Here is a 24,250-nt window from a genome sequence, read left to right on the forward strand (position 1 = left end):
CTCCCTGACCTCTCACCACTCCCTGACCCTCACCCACTCCCTGACCCTCATCCACTCCCTGACCCTCACCCACTCCCTGACCCTCACCCACTCCCTGACCCTCATCCCACTCCCTGACCCTCACCCACTCCCTGACCCTCACCCACTCCCTGACCCTCACCCACTCCCTGACCCTCACCCACTACCTGACCCTCACCCACTCCCTGACCCTCACCCACTCCCTGACCCCTCATCCACTCCCTGACCCTCACCCACTCCATGACCTTCACCCACTCCCTGAGCCTCACCCACTCCCTGACCCTCACCCACTCCCTGACCCTCACCCACTCCCTGACCCTCACCTACTCCCTGACCCTCACCCACTCCCTGACCCTCACCCACTCCCTGACCCTCACCTACTCCCTGACCCTCACCCACTCCCTGACCCTCATCCACTCCCTGACCCTCACCCACTCCCTGACCCTCACCCACTCCCTGACCCTCACCCACTCCCTGACCCTCATCCACTCCCTGACCCTCACCCACTCCCTGACCATTCACCCACTCCCTGACCCTCATCCACTCCCTGACCCTCACCCACTCCCTGACCCTCACCCACTCCCTGACCTCTCACCCACTCCCTGACCCTCACCCCACATCCCTGACCCTCACCCACTCCCTGACCCTCACCCACTTCCTGACCCTCACCCACTCCCTGACCCTCACCCACTCCCTGACCCTCACCCACTACCTGACCCTCACCCACTCCCTGACCCTCATCCACACCCTGACCCTCACCCACTCCCTGACCCTCACCCACTCCCTGACCCTCACCCACTCCCTGACTCTCACCCACTCCCTGACCCTCACCCACTCCCTGACCTTCACCCACTCCCTGACCCTCACCCACTCCCTGACCCTCATCCACTCCCTGACCCTCACCCACTCCCTGACCTTCACCCACTCCCTGACCCTCACCCACTCCCTGACCCTCACCCACTCCCTGACCCTCACCCACTCCCTGACCCCTCACCCACTCCCCTGACCCTCACCGACTCCCTGACCCTCATCCACTTCCTGACCCTCACCCACTCCCTGACCCCTCACCCACTCCCTGACCCTCACCCACTCCCTGACCCTCATCCACTCCCTGATCCTCACCCACTCCTTGACCCTCACCCACTCCCTGACCCCTCACCCACTCCCTGACCCTCACCCACTCCCTGACCCTCACCCACTCCCTGACCTTCACCCACTCCCTGACCCCTCACCCACTCCCTGACCCTCACCCACTTCCTTACCCTCACCCACTCCCTGACCCTCACCCACTCCCTGACCCTCACCCACTCCCAGACCCTCACCCATTCTCCTGACCCTCATCCACATCCCTGACCCTTCACCTACTCCCTGACCCCTCAACCACTCCCTGACCCTCACCCACTCTTTGACCCTCACCCACTCCCTGATCTCACCCACTCCCTGACCCTTACCCACTCCCTGACCCTCACCCACTCTTGACCCTCACCCACTCTTTGACCCTCACCCACTCCCTGATCCTCACCCACTCCCTGACCCTCACCCACTCCCTGACCCTCACCCACTCCCTGACCCCTCACCCACTCCCTGACCCTCACCCACTCCCTAACCCTCATCCACTCCCTGACACTCACAAACTTCCTGACCCCTCACCCACTCCCTGACCCTCACCCACTCCCTGACCCCCGCCCACTCCCTGACCCTCACCCACTCCCTTACCCCCATCCACTCCCTGACCCTCACCCACTCCCTGACCCTCACCCACTCTCTGACCTTCACCCACTCCCTGACCCTCACCCACTCCCTGACCCTCACCCACTCGCTGACCCTCACCCACTCCCTGACCCTCACCCACTCCCTGACCCCTCATCCACTCCCTGACCCTCACCCACTCCATGACCTTCACCCACTCCCTGAGCCTCACCCTCTCCCTGACCCTCACCCACTCCCTGACCCCTCACCCACTCCCTGACCCCGCACCTACTCCCTGACCCTCACCCACTCCCTGGCCCTCATCCACTCCCTGACCCTCACCCACTCCCTGACCCCTCACCCACTCCCTGACCCTCACCCACTCCCTGAACCTCATCCACTCCCTGACCCTCACCCACTCCCTGACCATTCACCCACTCCCTGACCCTCATCCACTCCCTGACCCTCACCCACTCCCTGACCCTCACCCACTCCCTGACCTCTCACCCACTCCCTGACCCTCACCCCACACCCTGACCCTCACCCACTCCCTGACCCTCACCCACTTCCTGACCCTCACCCACTCCCTGACCCTCACCCACTCCCTGACCCTCACCCACAACCTGACCCTCACCCACTCCCTGACCCTCATCCACACCCTGACCCTCACCCACTCCCTGACCCTCACCCACTCCGTGACTCTCACCCACTCCCTGACCCTCACCCACTCGCTGACTTTCACCCAATCCCTGACCCTCACCCACTCCCTGACCTTCACCCACTCCCTGACCCCTCACCCACCCGCTGACCCTCACCCACTCCCTGACCCTCACCCACTCCCTGACCCCTCACCCACTCCCCGACCCTCACCGACTCCCTGACCCTCATCCACTTCCTGACCCTCACCCACTCCCTGACCCCTCACCCACTCCCTGACCTTCACCCACTCCCTGACCTTCACCCACTCCCTGACCCTCACCCACTCTTTGACCCTCACTCACTCCCTGACCCTCACCCCACTCCCTGACCCTCACCCACTCCCTGACCCTCACCCACTTCTTAACCCTCACCCACTCCCTGACCCTCACCCACTCCCTGACCCTCACCCACTTCCTTAACCCTCACCCACTCCCTGACCCTCACCCACTCCCTGACCCTCACCCACTCCCAGACCCTCACCCATTCCCTGACCCTCATCCACACCCTGACCTTCACCTACTCCCTGACCCCTCACCCACTCCCTGACCCTCAACCACTCTTTGACCCTCACCCACTCCCTGACCCTCACCGACTCCCTGACCCTCACCCACTCCCTGACCCTCACCCACTTCCTGACCTTCACCCACTCCCTGACCCTCACCCACTCCCTGACCCTCATCCACTCCCTGACCCTCACCCACTACCTGACCCTCACCCACTCCCTGACCCTCATCCACACTCTGACCCTCACCCACTCCCTGACCTTCACCCATTCCCTGACCCTCACCCACTCCCTGACCCTCACCCACTCGCTGACCCTCACCCACTCCCTGACCCTCACCCACTCCCTGACCCTCATCCCACTCCCTGACCCTCACCCACTCCCTGACCCTCACCCACTCCCTGACCTCTCACCCACTCCCTGACCCTCACCCCACTCCCTGACCCTCACCCACTCCCTGACCCTCACCCACTTCCTGACCCTCACCCACTCCCTGACCCTCACCCACTCCCTGACCCTCACCCACTCCCTGACCCTCACCCACTCCCTGACCCTCATCCACTCCCTGACCCTCACCCACTCCCTGACCCTCACCCACTCCCTGACCCTCACCCACTCCCTGACCTCTCACCCACTCCCTGACCCTCACCCACTCCCTGACCTTCACCCACTCCCTGACCCTCACCCACTCCCTGACCCATCATCCACTCCCTGACCCTCACCCACTCCCTGACCTTCACCCACTCCCTGACCCCTCACCCACTCCCTGACCCTCACCCACTCCCTGACCCTCACCCACTCCCTGACCCCTCACCCACTCCCTGACCCTCACCGACTCCCTGACCCTCATCCACTCCCTGACCCTCACCCACTCCCTGACCCCTCACCCACTCCCTGACCCTCACCCACTCCCTGACCCTCATCCACTCCCTGATCCTCACCCACTCTTGACCCTCACCCACTCCCTGACCCCTCACCCACTCCCTGACCCTCACCCCACTCCCTGACCCTCACCCACTCCCTGACCCTTCACCCACTCCCTGACCCTCACCCACTCCCTGACCCTCACCCACTTCCTTAACCCTCACCCACTCCCTGACCCTCACCCACTCCCTGACCCTCACCCACTCCCATGACCCTCACCCATTCTCCTGACCCTCATCCCACTCCCTGACCTTCACCTACTCCCTGACCCTCACCCACTCCCTGACCCTCACCCACTCCTTGACCCTCACCCACTCCCTGATCCTCACCCACTCCCTGACCCTTACCCACTCCCTGACCCTCACCCACTCCTTGACCCTCACCCACTCCTTGACCCTCACCCACTCCCTGATCCTCACCCACTCCCTGACCCTCACCCACTCCCTGACCCTCACCCACTCCCTGACCCCTCACCCACTCCCTGACCCTCACCCACTCCCTGACCCTCATCCACTCCCTGACCCTCACCAACTTCCCTGACCCTCACCCACTCCCTGACCCTCACCCACTCCCTGACCCCCACCCACTCCCTGACCCTCACCCACTCCCTTACCCTCATCCACTCCCTGACCCTCACCCACTCCCTGACCCTCACCCACTCTCTGACCCTCACCCACTCCCTGACCCTCACCCACTCCCTGACCCTCACCCACTCGCTGACCCTCACCCACTCCCTGACCCTCACCCACTCCCTGACCCCTCATCCACTCCCTGACCCTCACCCACTCCATGACCCTCACCCACTCCCTGAGCCCTCACCCTCTCCCTGACCCTCACCCACTCCCTGACCCCTCACCCACTCCCTGACCCCTCACCTACTCCCTGACCCTCACCCACTCCCTGGACCCTCATCCACTCCCTGACCCTCACCCACTCCCTGACCCCTCACCCACTCCCTGACCCTCACCCACTCCCTGAACCTCATCCACTCCCTGACCCTCACCCACTCCCTGACCCTTCACCCACTCCCTGACCCTCATCCACTCCCTGACCCTCACCCACTCCCTGACCCTCACCCACTCCCTGACCTCTCACCCACTCCCTGACCCTCACCCCACACCCTGACCCTCACCCACTCCCTGACCCTCACCCACTTCCTGACCCTCACCCACTCCCTGACCCTCACCCACTCCCTGACCCTCACCCACAACCTGACCCTCACCCACTCCCTGACCCTCATCCACACCCTGACCCTCACCCACTCCCTGACCCTCACCCACTCCGTGACTCTCACCCACTCCCTGACCCTCACCCACTCGCTGACCTTTCACCCAATCCCTGACCCTCACCCACTCCCTGACCTTCACCCACTCCCTGACCCTCACCCACTCCGCTGACCCTCACCCACTCCCTGACCCTCACCCACTCCCTGACCCTCACCCACTCCCCGACCCTCACCGACTCCCTGACCCTCATCCACTTCCTGACCCTCACCCACTCCCTGACCCCTCACCCACTCCCTGACCCTTCACCCACTCCCTGACCTTCACCCACTCCCTGACCCTCACCCACTCCTTGACCCTCACTCACTCCCTGACCCTCACCCACTCCCTGACCCTCACCCACTCCCTGACCCTCACCCACTTCCTTAACCCTCACCCACTCCCTGACCCTCACCCACTCCCTGACCCTCACCCACTCCCTGACCCTCACCCACTCCCTGACCCTCACCCACTCCCTGACCCTCACCCACTCCCATGACCCTCACCCACTTCCCTGACCCTCATCCCACTCCCTGACCCTCACCTACTCCCTGACCCCTCACCCACTCCCTGACCCTCACCCACTCCTTGACCCTCACCCACTCCCTGACCCTCACCGACTCCCTGACCCTCACCCACTCCCTGACCCTCACCCACTTCCTGACCCTCACCCACTCCCTGACCCTCACCCACTCCCTGACCCTCATCCACTCCCTGACCCTCACCCACTACCTGACCCTCACCCACTCCCTGACCCTCATCCACACTCTGACCCTCACCCACTCCCTGACCTTCACCCATTCCCTGACCCTCACCCACTCCCTGACCCTCACCCACTCGCTGACCCTCACCCACTCCCTGACCCTCACCCACTCCCTGACCCCTCATCCACTCCCTGACCCTCACCCACTCCATGACCTTCACCCACTCCCTGAGCCTCACCCACTCACTGACCCTCACCCACTCCCTGACCCTCACCCACTCCCTGACCCCGCACCTACTCCCTGACCCTCACCCACTCCCTGACCCTCACCCACTCCCTGACCCCGCACCTACTCCCTGACCCTCACCCACTCCCTGGCCCTCATCCACTCCCTGACCCTCACCCACTCCCTGACCCCTCACCCACTCCCTCACCCTCACCCACTCCCTGACCCTCATCCACTCCCTGACCCTCACCCACTCCCTGACCATTCACCCACTCCCTGACACTCATCCACTCCCTGACCCTCACCCACTCCCTGACCCTCACCCACTCCCTGACCTCTCACCCACTCCCTGACCCTCACCCACTCCCTGACCCTCACCCACTCCCTGACCCTCACCCACTACCTGACCCTCACCCACTCCCTGACCCTCACCCACTCCCTGACCCTCACCCACTACCTGACCCTCACCCACTCCCTGACCCTCATCCCACTCCCTGACCCTCACCCACTCCCTGACCCTCACCCACTCCCTGACCCTCACCCACTCCCTGACTCTCACCCACTCCCTGACCCTCACCCACTCCCTGACCCTTCACCCACTCCCTGACCCTCACCCACTCCCTGACCCATCATCCACTCCCTGACCCTCACCCACTCCCTGACCTTCACCCACTCCCTGACCCCTCACCCACTCCCTGACCCTCACCCACTCCCTGACCCTCACCCACTCCCTGACCCTCACCCACTCCCTGACCCTCACCGACTCCCTGACCCTCATCCACTTCCTGACCCTCACCCACTCCCTGACCCCTCACCCACTCCCTGACCCTCACCCACTCCCTGACCCTCATCCACTCCCTGACCCTCACCCACTCCCTGACCTCACTCACTCCCTAACCCTCACCCACTCCCTGACCCTCACCCACTCCCTGACCCTCACCCTCTCCCTGACCTTCACCCACTCTCTGACCCTCACCCACTCCCTTACCCTCACCTTCACCCACTCTCTGACCCTCACTTGCTCCCTGACCCTCACCCACTCCCTGACCTTCACGCACTCCCTGACCTTCACCCACTCCCTGACCCTCACCCACTCTTTGACCCTCACCCACTCCCTGACCCTCACCCCACTCCCTGACCCTCACCCACTCCCTGGACCCTCACCCACTCCCTGACCCTCATCCACTCCCTGATCCTCACCCACTCCCTGACCCTCACCCACTCCCTGACCCCTCACCCACTCCCTGACCCTCACCCACTCCCTGACCCTCACCCACTCCCTGACCTTCACCCACTCCCTGACCCCTCACCCACTCCCTGACCCTCACCCACTTCCTTAACCCTCACCCACTCCCTGACCCTCACCCACTCCCTGACCCTCACCCACTCCCATGACCCTCACCCATTCTCTGACCCTCATCCACACCCTGACCTTCACCTACTCCCTGACCCTCAACCACTCCCTGACCCTCACCCACTCCTTGACCCTCACCCACTCCCTGATCCTCACCCACTCCCTGACCCTTACCCACTCCCTGACCCTCACCCACTCTTTGACCCTCACCCACTCTTTGACCCTCACCCACTCCCTGATCCTCACCCACTCCCTGACCCTCACCCACTCCCTGACCCTCACCCACTCCCTGACCCCTCACCCACTCCCTGACCCTCACCCACTCCCTAACCCTCATCCACTCCCTGACACTCACCAACTTCCCTGACCCCTCACCCACTCCCTGACCCTCACCCACTCCCTGACCCCCGCCCACTCCCTGACCCTCACCCACTCCCTTACCCCCATCCACTCCCTGACCCTCACCCACTCCCTGACCCTCACCCACTCTCTGACCTTCACCCACTCCCTGACCCTCACCCACTCCCTGACCCTCACCCACTCGCTGACCCTCACCCACTCCCTGACCCTCACCCACTCCCTGACCCCTCATCCACTCCCTGACCCTCACCCACTCCATGACCTTCACCCACTCCCTGAGCCTCACCCACTCCCTGACCCTCACCCACTCCCTGACCCCGCACCTACTCCCTGACCCTCACCCACTCCCTGGCCCTCATCCACTCCCTGACCCTCACCCACTCCCTGACCCCTCACCCACTCCCTGACCCTCACCCACTCCCTGACCCTCATCCACTCCCTGACCCTCACCCACTCCCTGACCATTCACCCACTCCCTGACCCTCATCCACTCCCTGACCCTCACCCACTCCCTGACCCTCACCCACTCCCTGACCTCTCACCCACTCCCTGACCCTCACCCCACACCCTGACCCTCACCCACTCCCTGACCATCACCCACTTCCTGACCCTCACCCACTCCCTGACCCTCACCCACTCCCTGACCCTCACCCACAACCTGACCCTCACCCACTCCCTGACCCTCATCCACACCCTGACCCTCACCCACTCCCTGACCATCACCCACTCCCTGACCCTCACCCACTCCCTGACTCTCACCCACTCCCTGACCCTCACCCACTCGCTGACTTTCACCCAATCCCTGACCCGCACCCACTCCCTGACCCATCATCCACTCCCTGACCCTCACCCACTCCCTGACCTTCACCCACTCCCTGACCCCTCACCCACTCCCTGACCCTCACCCACTCCCTGACCCTCACCCACTCCCTGACCCCTCACCCACTCCCCGACCCTCACCGACTCCCTGACCCTCATCCACTTCCTGACCCTCACCCACTCCCTGACCCCTCACCCACTCCCTGACCCTCACCCACTCCCTGACCCTCATCCACTCCCTGACCCTCACCCACTCCCTGACCTTCACTCACTCTCTAACCCTCACCCACTCCCTGACCCTCACCCACTCCCTGACCCTCACCCCCTCCCTGACCTTTACCCTCTCTCTGACCCTCACCTACTCCCTTACCCTCACCTTCGCCCACTCTCTGACCCTCACTTGCTCCCTGACCCTCACCCACTCCCTGACCTTCACCCACTCCCTGACCTTCACCCACTCCCTGACCCTCACCCACTCTTTGACCCTCACCCACTCCCTGACCCTCACCCCATTCCCTGACCCTCACCCACTCCCTGGACCCTCACCCACTCCCTGACCCTCATCCACTCCCTGATCCTCACCCACTCCCTGACCCTCACCCACTCCCTGACCCCTCACCCACTCCCTGACCCTCACCCCACTCCCTGACCCTCACCCACTCCCTGACCTTCACCCACTCCCTGACCCCTCACCCACTCCCTGACCCTCACCCACTTCCTTAACCCTCACCCACTCCCTGACCCTCACCCACTCCCTGACCCTCACCCACTCCCAGACCCTCACCCATTCTCTGACCCTCATCCACACCCTGACCTTCACCTACTCCCTGACCTTCACCTACTCCCTGACCCCTCAACCACTCCCTGACCCTCACCCACTCTTTGACCCTCACCCACTCCCTGATCTCACCCACTCCCTGACCCTTACCCACTCCCTGACCCTCACCCACTTCCTGATCTTCACCCACTCTTTGACCCTCACCCACTCCCTGATCTCACCCACTCCCTGACCCTCACCCACTCCCTGACCCTCACCCACTCCCTGACCTTCACCCACTCCCTGACCCTCACCCACTCGCTGACTTTCACCCACTCCCTGACCCTCATCCACTCCCTGACCCCTCATCCACTCCCAGACCCTCACCCACTCCCTGACCTTCACCCACTCCCTGACCCCACACCCACTCCCTGACCCTCACCCACTCCCTGACCCTCACCCACTCCCTGACCCCTCACCCACTCCCTGACCCTCACTCGCTCCCTGACCTTCATTCACTCCCTGACCCTCACCCACTCCCTGACCCCTCACCCACTCCCTGACCCTCACCCACTCCCTAACCCTCATCCACTCCCTGACACTCACAAACCCCCTGACCCCTCACCCACTCCCTGACCCTCACCCACTCCTTGACCCTCACTCACTCCCTGACCCCCGCCCACTCCCTGACCATCACCCACTCCCTTACCCCCATCCACTCCTTGACCCTCACCCACTCCCTGACCCTCACCCACTCTCTGACCCTTTCCCACTCCCTGACCCTCACCCACTCTCTGACCCTCACCCACTCTCTGACCCTCACCCACTCTCTGACCCTCACCCACTCCCTGACCCTCACCCACACCCTGACCCTCACCCACTCTCTGATCCTCACCTACTCCCTGACCCTCACCCACTTACTGACCCTCACCCACACCCTGACCCTCACCCACACCCTGACCCTCACCCACTCTCTGACCCTCACCCACTCCCTGACCCTCACCCACACCATGACCCTCACCCACTCCCTGACCCCTCACCCACTCCCTGACCCTCACCCACTCCCTAACCCTCATCCACTCCCTGACACTCACAAACCCCCTGACCCCTCACCCACTCCCTGACCCTCACCCACTCCTTGACCCTCACTCACTCCCTGACCCCCGCCCACTCCCTGACCATCACCCACTCCCTTACCCCCATCCACTCCTTGACCCTCACCCACTCCCTGACCCTCACCCACTCTCTGACCCTTTCCCACTCCCTGACCCTCACCCACTCTCTGACCCTCACCCACTCTCTGACCCTCACCCACTCTCTGACCCTCACCCACTCCCTGACCCTCACCCACACCCTGACCCTCACCCACTCTCTGATCCTCACCTACTCCCTGACCCTCACCCACTTACTGACCCTCACCCACACCCTGACCCTCACCCACACCCTGACCCTCACCCACTCTCTGACCCTCACCCACTCCCTGACCCTCACCCACACCATGACCCTCACCCACTCCCTGACCCACACCCACTCCCTGACCCTCACCCACTCCCTCACCCTCACCCACACCCTGACCCTCACCCACCCCCTGACCCCTCACCCACCCCCTGACCCCTCACCCACTCCCTGACCCTCACCCACTCCCTGACCCTCACTCACTCCCTGACCCCCACCCACTCCCTGACCCTCACCCACTCCCTTACCCCCATCCACTCCCTGACCCTCACCCACTCCCTAACCCTCACCCACTCCCTAACCCTCACCCACTCTCTGACCCTCACCCAGTCCCTGACCCTCACCCACTCTCTGACCCTCATCCACACCCTGACCGTCACCCACTCTCTGATCCTCACCTAGTCCCTGACCCTCACCTACTCACTGACCCTCACCCACACCCTGACCCTCACCCACACCCTGACCCTCACCCACTCTCTGACCCTCACCCACTCCCTGACCCTCACCCACTCCCTGACCCTCACCCACACCCTGACCCACACCCACTCCCTGACCCACACCCACTCCCTGACCCTCACCCCCCTCCCTGACCCTCACCCACTCTCTGACCCTCACCCACTCCCTGACCCTCACCCACTCCCTGACCCCACACCCACTCCCTGACCCTCACCCACTCCCTGACCCCTCACCCACTCCCACTCTGTGACCCTCACCCACTCCCTGACTCTCACCCGCTCCCTTACCCTCACCCACTCCCTGACCCTCACCCACTCCCTGACCCTCACCCACTCCCTGACCCCTCTCCCACTCCCACTTTGTGACCCTCACCCACTCCCTGACCCTCACCCACTCCCTGACCCCTCACCCACTCCCTGACCCCTCACCCACTCCCTGACCCTCACCCACTCCCTGACCCTCACTCACTCCCTGACCCCCGCCCACTCCCTGACCCTCGCCCACTCCCTGACCCTCACCCACTCCCTTACCCCCATCCACTCCCTGACCCTCACCCACTCCCTAACCCTCACCCACTCTCTGACCCTCACCCAGTCCCTGACCCTCACCCACTCTCTGACCCTCATCCACACCCTGACCGTCACCCACTCTCTGATCCTCACCTAGTCCCTGACCCTCACCCACTCACTGACCCTCACCCACACCCTGACCCTCACCCACACCCTGACCCTCACCCACTCTTTGACCCTCACCCACTCCCTGACCCTCACCCACACCATGACCCTCACCCACTCCCTGACCCACACCCACTCCCTGACCCTCACCCCCCTCCCTGACCCTCACCCACTCCCTGACCCCTCACCCACTCCCACTCTGTGACCCTCACCCACTCCCTGACTCTCACCCGCTCCCTTACCCTCACCCACTCCCTGACCCTCACCCACTCCCTGACCCTCACCCACTCCCTGACCCCTCACCCACTCCCACTTTGTGACCCTCACCCACTCCCTGACCCTCACTCACTCCCTGACCCCTCACCCACTCCCTGACCCGTCACCCACTCCCTGACCCTCACCCACTCTCTGACCCTTACCCAGTCCCTGACCCTCACCCAGTCCCTGACCCTCACCCACACCCTGACTCTCACTCACTCCCTGACCCCTCACCCACTCCCAGACCCTCACCCACTCCCTGACCCTCACTCACTCCCTGACCCCCGCCCACTCCCTGACCTTCACCCACTCCCTTACCCCCATCCACTCCCTGACCCTCACCCACTCCCTGACCCTCACCCACTCTCTGACCCTCACCCAGTCCCTGACCCTCACCCACACCCTGACCCTCACCCACTCTCTGATCCTCACCCACTTCCTGACCCTCACCCACTCCTTGACCCTCACTCACTCCCTGACCCGCACCCACTCCCTGACCCTCACCCACTCCCTTACCCCCATCCACTCCCTGACCCTCACCCACTCCCTGACCCTCACCCACTCTCTGACCCTCACCCAATCCCTGACCCTCACCCACACCCTGACCCTCACCCACTCTCTGATCCTAACCTAGTCCCTGACCCTCACCCACTTACTGACCCTCACCCACACCCTGACCCTCACCCACACCCTGACCCTCACCCACTCTCTGACCCTCACCCACTCCCTGACCCTCACCCACACCATGACCCTCACCCACTCCCTGACCCACACCCACTCCCTGACCCTCACCCACTCCCTGACCCTCACCCACACCCTGACCCTCACCCTCTCCCTGACCCCTCACCCACCCCCTGACCCCTCACCCACTCCCTGACAATCACCCACTCCCTGACCCTCACTCACTCCCTGACCCCCGCCCACTCCCTGACCCTCACCCACTCCCTTACCCCCATCCACTCCCTGACCCTCACCCACTCCCTAACCCTCACCCACTCTCTGACCCTCACCCAGTCCCTGACCCTCACCCACTCTCTGACCCTCATCCACACCCTGACCGTCACCCACTCTCTGATCCTCACCTAGTCCCTGACCCTCACCTACTCACTGACCCTCACCCACACCCTGACCCTCACCCACACCCTGACCCTCACCCACTCTCTGACCCTCACCCACTCCCTGACCCTCACCCACACCATGACCCTCACCCACTCCCTGACCCACACCCACTCCCTGACCCTCACCCCCCTCCCTGACCCTCACCCACTCCCTGACTCTCACCCACTCTCTGACCCTCACCCACTCCCTGACCCTCACCCACTCCCTGACCCCACACCCACTCCCTGACCCTCACCCACTCCCTGACCCCTCACCCACTCCCACTCTGTGACCCTCACCCACTCCCTGACTCTCACCCGCTCCCTTACCCTCACCCACTCCCTGACCCTCACCCACTCCCTGACCCTCACCCACTCCCTGACCCCTCACCCACTCCCACTTTGTGACCCTCACCCACTCCCTGACCCTCACCCACTCCCTGACCCCTCACCCACTCCCTGACCCGTCACCCACTCCCTGACCCTCACCCACTCCCTGACCCTCACTCACTCCCTGACCCCCGCCCACTCCCTGACCCTCACCCACTCCCTTACCCCCATCCACTCCCTGACCCTCACCCACTCCCTAACCCTCACCCACTCTCTGACCCTCACCCAGTCCCTGACCCTCACCCACTCTCTGACCCTCATCCACACCCTGACCGTCACCCACTCTCTGATCCTCACCTAGTCCCTGACCCTCACCCACTCACTGACCCTCACCCACACCCTGACCCTCACCCACAGTCTGACCCTCACCCACTCTCTGACCCTCACCCACTCCCTGACCCTCACCCACACCATGACCCTCACCCACTCCCTGACCCACACCCACTCCCTGACCCTCACCCCCCTCCCTGACCCTCACCCACTCCCTGACCCCTCACCCACTCCCACTCTGTGACCCTCACCCACTCCCTGACTCTCACCCGCTCCCTTACCCTCACCCACTCCCTGACCCTCACCCACTCCCTGACCCTCACCCACTCCCTGACCCCTCACCCACTCCCACTTTGTGACCCTCACCCACTCCCTGACCCTCACCCACTCCCTGACCCCTCACCCACTCCCTGACCCCTCACCCACTCCCTGACCCTCACCCACTCCCTGACCCTCACTCACTCCCTGACCCCCGCCCACTCCCTGACCCTCACCCACTCCCTTACCCCCATCCACTCCCTGACCCTCACCCACTCCCTAACCCTCACCCACTCTCTGACCCTCACCCAGTCCCTGACCCTCACCCACTCTCTGACCCTCATCCACACCCTGACCGTCACCCACTCTCTGATCCTCACCTAGTCCCTGACCCTCACCCACTCACTGACCCTCACCCACACCCTGACCCTCACCCACACCCTGACCCTCACCCACTCTCTGACCCTCACCCACTCCCTGACCCTCACCCACATTATGACCCTCACCCACTCCCTGACCCACACCCACTCCCTGACCCTCACCCCCCTCCCTGACCCTCACCCCCCTCCCTGACCCTCACCCACTCCCTGACTCTCACCCACTCTCTGACCCTCACCCACTCCCTGACCCTCACCCACTCCCTGACCCCACACCCACTCCCTGACCCTCACCCACTCCCTGACCCCTCACCCACTCCCACTCTTTGACCCTCACCCACTCCCTGACTCTCACCCGCTCCCTTACCCTCACCCACTCCCTGACTCTCACCCACTCCCTGACCCTCACCCACTCCCTGACCCCTCACCCACTCCCACTCTGTGACCCTCACCCACTCCCTGACCCTCACCCACTCCCTGACCCCACACCCACTCCCTGACCCTCACCCACCCCCTCACCCCTCACCCACTCCCACTCTGTGACCCTCACCCACTCCCTGACCCTCACCCGCTCCCTTAAGCTCACCCACTCCCTTACCCTCACCCACTCCCTGACCCTCACCCACTCCCTGACCCTCACCCACTCCCTGACCCTCATCCACTCCTTGACCTTCACCAACTCCCTGACCCTCACTCACTCCCTGATCCTCACCCACTCCATGACCCTCTCCCACTTCCTGACCCCCGCCCACTCTCTGACCCTCACCCACTCCCTGACCCTCACCAACTCCCTGACCCTCACCCACTCCCTGACCCTCAACCACTCGCATTGAGTGGGTGAGGGTCAGGGAGTGTATGCTATTGTTTGAGTGCCAGTTGGCGTTTGTGCGCATGTGTGTGTGCGTGTGCGTGTGCGTGCAGGTGTGTAAACATGTGGACATGACACTAAACTCTGTAATCCATATGTGTGGTGTCTCCCTCCACAGATGGGTCCTGTGCTCAGGACGAGGACCACCGAGGCGGGTGGTGGTACAGTTCGTGCAGTTTTTTGTATCCCACAAATCTCCATAGTCACATGGGAACATTTTACTGGACGCCAGGTGTGGAAGGCGACTACGTGCATCTCCAGCATCTACAGATGATGACTCGACCCCAGAACTTCACAACTTGTCACGAGTGATTGTTGGTAAGATAAGGTGGTGGTGAGCTGGGAGGGGTGCCTCCCTGTTACTGCCTTACCTACCTATTACTGCCTTGCCTATTAGCGCCGTACCTAGTACTGCCTTACCTATTTCTGCCATACTTACTACTGTGTTAACTATTAATGCCTTACATATTACCGCATTACATGTTATTCCTTACCTATTACTGCCTTGCCTATTAGCACCATGCCTATTGCTGCCTTGCCTATTTGTTCCTTACCATTTAGCGATTTAACTATAACAACCTTACCTTCTGATGCCCTATACGCTAGTGCCTTAACTATTAGTGACTTACCTATTACAACATTACCTGTTACTACCTTTCCTATTACTGCGGTACCAATTACTGCTTTATCTATTACTGTTTTAGTAATTACTGCCTTACCTGTTAGAGACTATGTGGGGGGGGGGGGGGGGTAAGGTAATATGATGGAAGTGGCGAGTGGAAGTGGGACTTACCTATTAGTGCCTTACCTACTAGTGCCTTACCTACTAGTGCTTAACTATTAGTGCCTCACCTAATAGTACTTACTTATTAGTGCCTAACCTACTAGAGCTTATCTATTATTGCCTTACTTAATAGTACTTACCTATTAGTGCCTTACCTACTAGTGCTTACCTATTAGTGTCTTACCTATTAGTGCTTACCTATTAGTGCCTTACCTAATAGTACTCGCCTGTATGTACCTTATCTACTGGTGCTTACCTATTAGTGCATTACCTAATAGTACCTGAAGGTAGAAACGGGGGTATAATTTGTCCTAATGAATTAAATCAATTTCCAGTCCAAATTACCTAGTAAATTAAATAAAGGTTAGACTGGGTTTAATTCGATATATGTAAATAGTTTGTTCTCATGGGAAGTGGGCGGCTGATGTAACAGTGGCCATGGATAGTAGGAAGAATGTGGCGGCACGACGCTTCATGTTAGTAATGTTAGTAAATTTAATTTCCTAGCACAATAATTTATCTCATCGTACTAGGTGTTAGTATTTGGGGTGTCAGAAATATCCGACAATGGATACTGGAGTGCTTGCAATTTACCTGGGAGATCACTCTGTAGGCTTCTTTATCTTGGAGAGGGGTTGAGCGTCACCATTATTATGAGGTGTGGCTCCAAAACTGGTCTTGTTGTCTTGAGTACACACCCTACTCGAGCCGCCGTGACTCCCCGTTCTCTCCTTGTTCTCCTAAATCCCCCTTTAGAGAGTTATTGTTCACTGTCACCCTGTCAGCAACCGTGACCTTTTCTCTCTCTCTCACGCACACTTTCCGGGAACCTCTACAGGAGAAGAGAAAAGACCAGCTGTTAACAAACATTTAATGTATTAAAACGTACACAACAAAAGATATATAATACAGTGTTACCACACAACACTGTAAACTGCTACAAACTGGTAGCACTCTCATGTCATATCTTAACTTCATCAACTATCTACATCAGGCTGTTGCACATCTCTTGGCTTACAACTTACGATCTCCTCCCTGCTTGGGGTTGAAATACATGACACTACAATAATATATCTTCAATCATAAAGGAATATTAATCTCTGCGTGGGGCTGAAATACCTGGAACATCTACATAATATCCCCAACAAAAAGGAAATAAATCTCTCACCCTTACACTGCGTCTTACATGCCAATAATCACTTAAGCACTCCTCTCATACATTAATGTGTTCACATGATCCTCTGTTCTGCTCCAAGAGGCTCACTACCAATACATATATCTAGGTCCTCCAAAATATGGTAAGGTACTTCTGCAGTTCTCCCAATCTGCTGCAAATGAAGTCCTACTCCAACATCGGTGAAACTCCTCCACCAGCTCCACAAAGAAACGTGTAGCTCCGCTACACTGCTTGAAGTTCAATTCCACAACATGGAGTTCTGCTCTACCTTAGAGTTCAGCATACCTTCTTCTCCAGCCTCGAAGTTCCTCCATTAATTTCTTCCCAGACAAACCTGCAATTCCATTACCATGCCAATAAAATGCTTTCCTAACAAAACATATCTAGTAAACTTATATGCCAGGACTAAATTTCGCCCTCTGACGCCACTTCACGGCGGCCCAACTGTGGTGGGTACTCCCCCATCCTTGGGCTATCTTGAGATCTTGAGATCTTGAGATGATTTCGGGGCTTTTAGTGTCCCCGCGGCCCGGTCCTCGACCAGGCCTCCACCCCCAGGAAACAGCCCATGACAGCTGACTAATACCCAGATACCTATTTTACTGCTAGGTAACAGGGGCATAGGGTGAAAGAAACTCTGCCCATTGTTTCTCGCCGGCGCCTGGGATCGAACCCAGGACCACAGGATCACAAGCCCAGCGTGCTGTCCGCTCGGCCGACTGGCTCCCTATCGAGTCCATACTGGACTCGGGTGAGTCCATACTGGAAACGTGTCTTGACACGACGTTTGGATCTCTGCCTTGGTCACGAAGCTTGGGGCATCTGCCCATCTGTCGCTCATTGTCCTCCCTCGAGAGAGGATATAACACTCCTCCCTCCAGCATGTTCTCTTTTCTCTATCTGCTTATTTTAGCTCACTGACACAATAAAATATATATCCTACATGTATATACACTTGCCATGATCCCTGGGCATACGATCAGTCATGGACAAGCACTGTAACAACTGACAAATGAGCTTACTGCAGAATTCGTAGCTTGGGGGCGCTCAACTCTGGTGCTCCAAAAAATGGCATCCTCTCAGACGTCCAACAAAGTCACTTAATGTCTACCTCCCACAATGAGCTCACACAGCTCTTTTGCTCCTGACTTGATCTCACACAATCGCCTGGCAGGTCCTACACAGTCACCTGCTTATCCTCCTCCACCTGAGGACACAATGATTTAGAGTTCCACACAGGCACGACCATCTTTAGGCTAGAGGTCGTCTCCAAATCCTCACAAATACCAAATTCAAATATATAAGTTACGTGTGTCATGCCCTTGGCAGCTTCCTCAACAGTCATGCACTGTAGCCAGCATTCAAACACTTCATTCAGGGCCGTATTCTACAATATTCCTGGGACACTGGAACACACGTCTATCTCTGACTGCGGCCACTCAAATGGCGTTAATGTGACCGCTAGCATCACAAACTGTCGACATCCTATTTCTAGTAACATTGAAAGGATGCTCATTCTATGCCTGCATTATTAAAACGTTTATAAATATATTTCTCTCACTGACCTCTTAATTTCTGGCCTGGAAAGCAGAATAACTCTCATCAAGTAGACTCGTTCTTCCAGGCTATCTGTGTAAAACTGTGTACACTATCTCACTTGGGTACGTTTATAAAAATTTACGGATTTTTTCTTTTTATTTGTAAAACAAAAGTAAAGACACCATAAAAGGCACCGACATACAAAGTAACATAGCACAGACCAAGAACATAGAACAACAATTATCACAGAAAACATTGCACATAAAGCAATACAACTGAAAATTAATTTATAATGGAATTCACAATATACAATACACAAGAAAAAATTCAGGGTGCCGAGGCACCAGCACAACTAAGGACAAGACCAGAACATAAGCACTAAGTGACACAATAACAAAGCATGAAAATGGAAAAAAACTACAAAATACAGACAGAATACACAAGGATACAAAACAATAATAAAAACAAATATTAACTAAAATAAACAATTAGGCAAAACATAAAACCAAAATAAAATAAAAACCAAAACAAAACCGCCGTCTCAGAAGGAACTAGGTACGCTAAGGAAAAACAAATCCCAAACACTACAAGTTTTGAGAATATTAACATAAGAACGGTGGTACAAACGAATATAAAAAGTTACACAAAAAAGGCACCAAAGTGTCATAGCACAACAAAACTACAGCACAGCAAAGCAGATAAACAGATTAACACAGACAAATCAATAGGTATCAACATATTTATCCAGAAAGTTAACACGAGGATATTTCTCAAGGTAGGCATCCCACAGATCCCACTCCTCCTTAGATGGGGGAACGCCCTCGCCTAACCGTTGGGGGCGATACATAAACTCTGGCACAACCAGCATGGGGGTCTCCTCCACAGGGGGCAGTTGCACAGGAGGCAGCTGCACAGGGAGTGGCTGCACAGGGGGCGGCACAGCCGTGCAGGTGGGGGATGCACAAGGGGGTGGCCCTCGGAGTGCCTATTCACGTCTGCCCAGGCCACACAACGATGGGGAGACCAACTGAGGGTGCTCCGTGACCGCTTGGAGACCGGGAGCAGGTCATCAAAACTTTCGAGCCCCCCAGGAGGCACCTCAGCTGAACCCCTGGGAGTATGTCCAAGACCACATACAGCATGCTCCCGTAACACCACAGCTTCAACGACAAGGGAAATCGGACCACACACCACCGAAGACCGCTCCGCATACACATCCATTAGCACAAGCTCTGAAGACACGGCAACCGAAGACAGGGCAGGCGGGGGGCAGAGGAGCTGGCGTCGGGGTCAGAATAGCACAGCCTAAGGGCAGAATACCCACATCGGCAGCTTGGCGGGCTGCAGGCACTGGGGGCAATCACCACAGCAGCCACCGGGCGGGAGATATCACCTACGTCGACATCACACAGAGATGCATTCAGGTCCTCCAGCGGAGAAAAAGTCTTCCTCCCTTGAAGAGGTTTACAGGCCGAATACTGCAAGCCCCACAATCTGCAGACTGATGCCCTGACAGTCCGCAACGGAAACAAGTCCGGGGCTGGCCCGCATAGAACACATGGACAGAAAAGTTCAGTAGCATGACCGATGACAGAATAGGGCTCTTAAGGCGCATTGCCAAAGTGCACGTCCCTCTCGGGACACCCTTACACCTTCCGAAGGAGACGACGTTCGTCATCATGTGCAGCACTCGCCCAAACCTGGCAAAGTTCTAACAAAGGATATCCTCGGGGAACTCAAAAGGCGCCAGATGCTCCACCACATACGTCATCACACCACAACAGTAAGACACAGTCACAGACCCACCACCATCAGGGAGTGTTAAGGAGCGCCCATCATAATGCTGCACAATTTTGCGGTAAACAGCTGAGGAGCAAAATTTCACCACAGCTCATCGCCCAGAAATCAGCTGTACACCACACACGTCCGCTACTGGAATACGCAACAGGTCCAAAGTAGTCACCTCCACAGCTGGATAAGAAGTGTGGTTAGAGAATTCCAATCCAACAGAACCCTTCTATACGACAGAGGGCAGAGGCCAGCTTCCCATACTGTGCTGGCCTTCCCATACCACTGACCAGCACGCTCCCTTGGCCCCTCGGGAATCTCACGGTTCCCCCTCCCCCTCATGGGGCTGGGGAACCAGGAGCTAACACCATCACGTCCACCTCCACCTGTGGCCAGGCGAGCACTCCCGATATCTACTGATAAAGTCCAATTATCCCATGGATTAATTAGTTGATTGATCATTAATTGATCATTAATTGAATAGGGTACATGTTTAATATTTTAATGGAGTTAAAGCTGCCCTTTTAATGCCAAAATAGAAACCAAATTTCCATCTCCTTCTATAGACCTCACTTAAGTGCAGCACATCAATTTGAAATTTCATGTGATACCGACATTTATTCAATACATTCATGGCGAAAACTGTGCAAATGGAAAAAAAAATTCCACTTAAGGCAGATAATTTGAACTCAACTCTAATAATAACTATTCTCGTGGACTTAGGAGCACCAGTGATAACTCGCATAGCTTCATTTTGCAAAATTTCAAGGGATTTCTGCGCTTTCTCTGTATACAGTGGCATTTGTAGAGCATTGTAGTCAATCACAGAGTGGAAAAATTATATATAGAACATTCTTGAAAGTCTCACGCTAATTTTATGATTGATACCAACTAGGGCCAGTAAGGGCTTTAATCTCTACTCTTATGAGAAGAAAGGTACCCCGGGTCGTTAATGGGGGCACCAAGGTACCTGTAAGTCTCGCTGTGGTCAAGTGCACGACCACCTATATGATAACTGGGTGGTGGAATACCACATGGAATGAGAGCACTTTTTTTCTATACAGAGATAAAACAGCCCGTGCTCATAAACAGCGGCCAATTTCCATTCCATACACCTGCCAATCCCCTTGTTTATGCAACTCGTCCTCAGACCAAGTCCATTCTATCCAGTAGTCGACCCTAAAGAAGCCTTCATCAATTTTCATCAACTGCTGACGTTCGAACATATCCGGAACAAGTGCTTTACTGACGAATTTTGTTCGAACCACAACGCTGTAAATGCTTCACCCACGTACTATAAATACAAATAATCACCAACAGAACCTAAACACCTCACCTAACCTAACCTATGCCTATTTATACACAATATGCTAATATATTATAATATTAATTTATACTTGAGAAAATTCCCGTTTTGAATGAACAGCATATTAAAATTTATGAATGCGTCTGTGGGGTCCACTGCTGGATGTAATGGACTTGAGTCGAGGACCGGTTGCAGCCCGTCCTCCAAACAAAGATCCAAAAGTGATTCCATGCACCCGCCAAACCCCCTGTTTATGAATGAAAAGCGGTTTACACACGACTCACAACTGCTGACGTTCGAACATATCCGGAACAAGTGCTTTACTGACGAATTTTGTTCGAACCACACCGCTGTAAATGCTTCACCCACGTACTATAAATACAAATAATCACCAACAGAACCTAAACACCTCAACTAACCTAACCTATGCCTATTTATACACAATATGCTAATATATTATAATATTAATTTATACTTGAGAAAATTCCCGTTTTGAATGAACAGCATGTTAAAATTCATGAATGCGTCTGTGGGGTTGACCGCTGAATGTAATGGACTTGAGTCGAGGACGGGTTGGTGAGTCGTGTGTAAACCGTTTTTCATTCATAAACAGGGGGTTTGGCAGGTGCATGGAATCACTTTTGGGTCTTTGTTTGGAGGACGGGCTGCAACCCGTCCTCGACTCAAGTCCATTACAACCAGCGGTCGACCCCACAGACGTATTCATAAATTTTAACATGCTGTTCATTCAAAACAGGAATTTTCTCAAATATAAATTAATATTATGATATATTAGCATATTGTGCGTATATAGGCATAGGTTAGGTTAGGTTAGGTGGTTGGGTTCTGTTGGCGATTATTTGTATTTGTAGTACGTGGGTGAAGCATTTATAGCGTTGTGGTTCGAACAAAATTCGTCAGTGAACCTTTTGTTCCCGTTTTGAATGAACAGCATGTTAATTAAAGTTTATGAATGCGTCTGTGGGGCCGACCGCTGGATGTAATGGACTTGAGATGAGGACGGGTTGCTATAAATGCTTCACCCACGTACTTCAAATACAGATAATCGCCAACAAAACCTAAACACCTAACCTCACCTACGCCTAACTATACATATAATTTTTATGTATAAGAATATTAATTTATATATGAGAACAAACTAATTTTGAATACACAGTTTGCTAAGGACAATTCGTTCAAACACTACGAATACACGATGTTAGAGATATAAGTCTATAATTATCTGATTGTGCTTAATGGATTGGAACAATGGCATTGTCCAAACATCAGGTAGTACCCTGATGCTTGGACAATCAATTCTTGGTGTTATGTTCTGTATAACACCAGAAGTGGATTGCCTGGTACAGTCATGGAAAAATAATTTTGTATCAACCAGTTTCTTGGAAAGCGCAGAAAGGCATCGCTGCATTTGTTTTGTCATAGTATTGGGTTAGATTATAAATGACTAAGCGCTTTGTAACGATGAGTCTCGTTTTGATTTCTTTATTGGAACAACATATAAATACAACATAAAAAGCACGGTACCAAAGCACCAGAACAGGTGAATACAGAGAACACATAAACACATACAATACAAAATAAACACCAAAAGATTGAGAAGTACACCAGTGCAACAGAACTGTACAGTAAACATAACACACGCAAATCATAGTACAATATAATGCAAAATAACAGAACCAGACCACACCCGCCGACCAACACATGGATGGCATATATATCAGGAAAGAACATCAAAACAATACGGTGAAATGCACAAAATTAAAACGCACCACCTACACAGTGCCACGCTCACACACCAGAGCCCAGAAAAATGGGACCGTTAACACTACTATAGCACTGAGAGGGCACAGTACCGGCATCAAACATCACAACAAGAACATAAAAAATATAAAACAAAAAATATTAACAAAAAATATGCATAAAACAAACAGAAAGAACTCCAACACAACAAAATGTAACATAGCATAAACAATATGCAAAACACACATAACTCAAAAGCACTACTTTAGTACAACAACAGCGCACACCAACACAAACACTGTATACCAAGACACACAAACCAACACACAGAGAACATAACAGATACGGAAATCCGTCCAAACAACACACACCGCATCAGTCCGCAACAACAGACACATGAAAGATAAATATAGAGCACACAAACAACACACAACATATCACAATATGAAATTAGTAACAACCAGGCCATGGAGAACACA

At 56.5% G+C, this 24,250-nt stretch overlaps 1 protein-coding gene across 1 annotated transcript in view; it reads left to right on the top strand.

The window, feature by feature from the left end:
- Positions 1-24,250, top strand: part of LOC138365061 (fibrinogen-like protein A) — a 648,457-nt gene that overhangs the window by 558,197 nt on the left and 66,010 nt on the right. Inside the window, exon 4 of the mRNA XM_069325167.1 lies at positions 15,535-15,734. Within this exon, the coding sequence (XP_069181268.1) occupies positions 15,535-15,728 (194 nt within the window). The 3' untranslated portion in view covers positions 15,729-15,734. The remainder of the gene's footprint in view (positions 1-15,534; positions 15,735-24,250) is intronic.

The sequence above is a fragment of the Procambarus clarkii genome, chromosome 15 (genome assembly GCF_040958095.1).
Source record: "Procambarus clarkii isolate CNS0578487 chromosome 15, FALCON_Pclarkii_2.0, whole genome shotgun sequence".
NCBI lineage: Eukaryota > Metazoa > Arthropoda > Malacostraca > Decapoda > Cambaridae > Procambarus > Procambarus clarkii.